Here is a 5060-nt window from a genome sequence, read left to right on the forward strand (position 1 = left end):
TCTTTTGTGCTTCCCTCTTTTCGACTTCAATTGGGTTGATCAAAGGTGGAGTACGCAAGGTCTCGCACCGACAAGGTCTCGGTTAAGTGTGCCACAATAATCGTGCATATCTCGTAGATGAGGCTGAGTGGTCCGTACGACAGCAGGCTAACTTGCATGCACGCAAACCAACGCCGGTAGTTTGCATGGATGGCATGTGCGTAGACGCCCAGGAACCGCGCCACAAAACTAGACTGTAGAGAAAAATTTGCCATCGATTGAATCGGCCCGCGGACAAACAAAGGCGATGGGACCTCCCACGTGGGTTCCACGTCACCAGCAGAAGTAACAAGCACGTGAATGCACTCGGAGAAAATCTGTTTCTGTTGTTCTTGCTGTTTTATTTGCAAAACGGACTTTTGCGATGCGCCCAGTGAGGACGATGCCCCCCAGTCACGGCGAATGGTACTGTACACCATAGCCCGAGCGTACCGCTCATTGTGCATGCTACTCACGACAATGACATTAAAGCAGCCACGGTGTGCCCGCGCGTTCTTTTCTATCGGTCGTTCTTTACCGTCTTCGTTCTGGAAATCGGCATGAACCGCAAGAAGCCGCTGCTTCATAAGCCTCACGGCCTGCTCCGCGTACGTCATCGTTTCGGCCTCTTCCGACTGGCCCGCCTCGCCCCAAAGAAAACCGGGGAGAATCCATTCAGCAGCTCCGTAGCGCAGTAAACGCGGAGACGACATGTCTTCCACCTTCATTTCTTCGTCCACATGAGAAGCGTGCGACAGACGCTTCAATAACCGCCCATGCCGGATCCAATTCTTCAATGACGTGTCAAAAGACATCGAGTCCCGCATCTGCACGGCAAGTTTCTGAACTTTGGCTGGCAGCTCTGACAACGTGGCATCGGGAAAAAGTGCCTCCGATGGAGATCGCAACTCCCATAAGAACTTTTCAGCGCTTCGCCGCTCTTCTACGCTGCCCGGAACAATAATCCATGGCGCTCCAGCCAAAAGTGCTGTGCGAACACCGTGCAGAAGTCGTGCCTTGGTGATGCTGCTGATAACACCCTCCGGTAGGGACGGGGCACTCATGACAATCACCGCCAGGACTTGATTTGTGTCGACATCGGCACTGAACGATGTTTTTGCATCATCACTGGATGTGTTGCCACCTTCATTTGTTTGAGAAAAGAACCCTTTATTAACGACGGCATCAATGAACACAGCATCGCCATTGCGCAACACACTGATATGGTCGTCGCCGTCCAGCCCAAAGACATCATCGCATCGCAGCCAGGGCTCAAATGCAGTCAGCAAGACGCACAAGAAAAGGATGAAGAAACCGGTGGCAAAACAGAAGTTTACCGACATCGGGACAACACCCCTTTCAATCCCCTTTAATTCCCAGACTCACACACAGAGAGAGAGAAAAAAAGAGAAAACAAAAAAACATGGAGGGAGAAGGTCTCCCAAGTCAGTTGTGTGCACCCGAAGTGGAGTAAAGAGAGAGAGAAAAAAAAGAAGGAATGAAAGAAGATTGCGGCAAGAATCGCCCACAAAAAAAAGACGGGTAGAAGCCAAAATGTTTCCTGTGCATAAAAGTGCATGGAAAGCAGAGAGGCGGCGCAGAAATTGTCGCCCAAGCCATATAACGACACCATATTTATAAAGCATACACAACCAACAAGCCAGGGAAGAACGGCAGGTGGCAGTGAAAAGGAAAAATAACGCCCCAATACACACACACACACACACACACACACACACACACACACACACACAAGAAGTAACAAAAACAACAAAAAAAGAGATAAAGAATGAAAAAAAATTGCGTACATGAAATAATGTGACGGAGTTATCATCATCGATGAGAGGTGAAAGAAAGAGCCTTTAAGCCAGAGACAACCGTTCTAGCGCGAGTGCTGGGGCTATGACTCTTGGCCCCCTTCTTCTTTTCGCCGACGACATCCCTCGGAGAACTATCATCCCAGTCCGAGGAGAGGCGTTTATTGCGCGTCCTCTCATTTCGTTTCGCTGCTGTTCGCTGGCGTTTATTGCCGCTTTTTTCCGAGGTGTCCAGCGTCAGCGTGATGGATGTGGAGGAGAGTGAACTTGACTCGACAGTTTGGTTGATCGGTTGTTGCGACCCGCTCGCCAGTTCCTTTCCTCTCCCCTCTAACAAAACGGCGAAGGCGGGGCTATCCACGCCATCACTCCTGCGGTCTTTCTTTGAATTTGCCCCACTAAAAGATGTCACCAACTCACTCTGACGTGTCTTGGGTGGGACGTCACTACTCTCGTCAAATGAGTTCTCTACCACCGCCGGCTTTGATGCCCCGTGGGTGTCGTCGTGTGCCTCACCGCCCTCAACTTGCACAGAGGAAATGGTGCCGTCAGTGCCAGAAGTGGTGCAGCTTGACATTGAGCCATCTCGCTGCAGCCGACGGATAACAATGCCCATCGTTCCGCTCTCTCTTTTCTCACCCACTACTACTGAGGGGCTGGCGGCCTTTCTGGCGGCGCCATCATCAGTCATCACAGCAACATCCTCCGGTAACGCGCCGCTGCTGATGGTGGCAGCGCTACGTGGCGACACGGAAGCATAACGGTCCAACTTCTGCGGTGCCACATTCTCTTCGGCTTTCTTTTGATGCACTTCTTCCTGTTGCGTCGCATTCCAACTAGCGGAAGAGGCGGCGGATTCCACCGACGTGTGACGCGCCGGTTGTTCTGGTGGCGGAACACCATTGTCTTTCTTCTCCACCTCAGGCTTTGAGGTGCCGGACGAGTTTTGCCCCTTGAAAGCGGCATCGGCGCCACGAACAACCAAAGCAGTACTTTGAGGGGCCACAAGAGCGGCTTCACCATCAGCAGCAGAGAGCGCTGAAGCCGGACGGGCTCCCACGCGCATTGCCTCCGTGCGCAGCGTGACAATGCTCTTCATCTTCGTAGCCCGAGGTATGCGTACGTTTGTTGGAATAAATGGAGCCGCAAACTTCGCGTACAACTGAGCAAGCGCTGGCGGGAATTTGGTTGCTTGTGTGGCATTGGTAGTAGTCGCAGCATTGGTATTGGCAGCCGCATCATCCTTGGCATCTCTAATAACTGACTGGCTTTCTAGTCTCTCTACCTCACGCTGAAGACGTTGGATCTCACATGCCTTCTCCTCCATACATGCATTCCACCGCAACATTTTCCACCGATCTTGAACCGACGAGAAAACATGCATTTCTTTTTCAGCCATCATCTGCATTCGCTCAATCGCAAGCATGTATTCCGAAAACAAAGACTCCAGTGTGGCAACTGAACTGTATGCAAGTCTCCGCAGTAGCGGCATATCCTGGGGTACTTTAGAGGTCAAAAATGATGTTTCTGCTTGGGATGCGCGCAGTTCTTCTGCTTTTGGCGTCTGATTTGACCGAGGGGAAGAATTGGAATTGACATCATTATTGTATCGGTCTAATATCTCCTCTATACGTATTGACAAGTTCTCTAAGCTTTTCACCACATTCTGCAGCGACGCAACGTGAATTCCTACAAGATCTTCCGTCCGCGTGGGCTCTGCATCCGGCTTGCCTGTTTGCCTTAGGCTCTTGACTATCTCATCAATGCGCGTTACGATGCTCTCGAGGTGCTGCTTGACATCCGTGGAGCCGTTGCGAGCTGCATCGGCCTGCGCTAAGTCATGGCTCGCTGACGGCGAAGTCACCGGCAATACGCCCGCTGCATCCCTGACTGTCAGTGCGCTACAAACCCTCTGCGGGATCGCCTCCAGCAGCCTCGTGAGCCGTTCGTTCTCTTCCCGAAGTGAACCCTGCAGTGCATTCACAACACATTCGGGTATTTTGCCCCAATTCATCGCTGACTCGGTTTGCGGCGGCGCAGTGGCCCTCTCGCTGCCCCGTGGCATCATGGCCGACTCCACCTGTCGCCGCATTGTCGTTACCCGGAAGAAGAGCCACAATAACTCGCTGTGGGCGGCCGACTCGTCCTTTACGATGAGACCTCGTGCCTCGCACTCATCCATCACAATCGCCGACGCGTCCTGCACAAGTACGGCGTGGTAAAGCAGCTGGCACGCGGCGTCGTACTGCTGCGTGAGCTCCGCCACCTCCACCTCAAGTTGTTGAATATACCGAGTCGACGACGCCTCTAGCAGCGCCATGCTGTCGCCGTGGAGTTGCGTGCCGTCCTGGCCGACGGCGGAAAAAACGCTCTTCTGCGGCGGGTACAACATATTCGCCACCGCTACCGCTAAGAGCGATTCAATAAAAATAATAAAAAAAAAGAAAAAAAGAAAAAAAGAGAAGAATAAACACTCACACACAGAAGGAAGGGGAAGAAAAAAAGAAGCAACAACACCAAACCAACGCAGCCCCGCAGTGCGGAAGCGACAGAACCAAAAAGAAAAAAAAAAAAAATAATAAAAAGTTATTTTATTTCATGAACAAAAGAAAGACACACGCAAAAAGAGTAGAAAAAAAAAAACAAAAAAAAAAAAACAATACGTCTTTCACTGTGGGAAATGAAGGGGGCATAAAATCGTAGGACGTCACGCAGAACAAGCGGCTCAATTGGAACACAACCCTTCTTGCCCCACCAACGAAAAGAAAAACAACAAAAAATTTAATTATAACCAAATATTTTTAAACCGAAAAAAAAAACAAACAAAACACAACAAAAAACACACGCACGAACCAACAACAAAAACAAAAACAACAACAACAACAAAAAAAAAAAAACGAAAAATAAAACACCACCACTTCCCTGAGGTGCGCGTCTCTCAATGCCCCACCCCTCCCCCACCATTCATTCCTTTGGCACACGCAAACTGAATCGGCATAGCTTCGTACCGCATAATTCTTGTAAGACAAATAACACCTAAGCGATAAACCGTCCCCGGATGCTTCGAAAAAAGCTCAAACGCTGAGGAAACAAGAAAGAAAAAAAAAAAAGGGAATGAATTCCATATTATAAACACATTAATAATCATGTTACTAGTAGTATCGGTAGTAGTTGCTGTATTAATTATAACCACCTCCAACACGTATGTTTGACTCTCTTCCTTCC

At 50.0% G+C, this 5060-nt stretch overlaps 2 protein-coding genes across 2 annotated transcripts, besides 6 other annotated features; both read right to left on the bottom strand.

The window, feature by feature from the left end:
* Positions 1-5060: a sequence feature (heterozygous, non-Esmeraldo-like haplotype).
* On the bottom strand, positions 27-1361 carry Tc00.1047053509341.10 (hypothetical protein, conserved; the record flags this gene model as incomplete). Its single annotated transcript, XM_798895.1, has 1 exon — positions 27-1361. The coding sequence occupies one exon, from the start codon at positions 1359-1361 to the stop codon at positions 27-29; it is 1335 nt and encodes a 444-aa protein (XP_803988.1).
* Positions 1728-1772: a microsatellite.
* Tc00.1047053509341.20 (hypothetical protein, conserved) lies at positions 1852-4227 on the bottom strand (the record flags this gene model as incomplete). The annotated part of the gene is made up of 1 exon (XM_798896.1): positions 1852-4227. The coding sequence occupies one exon, from the start codon at positions 4225-4227 to the stop codon at positions 1852-1854; it is 2376 nt and encodes a 791-aa protein (XP_803989.1).
* Positions 4261-4306: a sequence feature (A-rich).
* Positions 4398-4432: a sequence feature (AT_rich).
* Positions 4457-4492: a microsatellite.
* Positions 4689-4730: a microsatellite.

This window comes from Trypanosoma cruzi, genomic scaffold (assembly GCF_000209065.1).
Source record: "Trypanosoma cruzi strain CL Brener 1047053513039 genomic scaffold, whole genome shotgun sequence".
NCBI classification, from domain to species: domain Eukaryota; phylum Euglenozoa; class Kinetoplastea; order Trypanosomatida; family Trypanosomatidae; genus Trypanosoma; species Trypanosoma cruzi.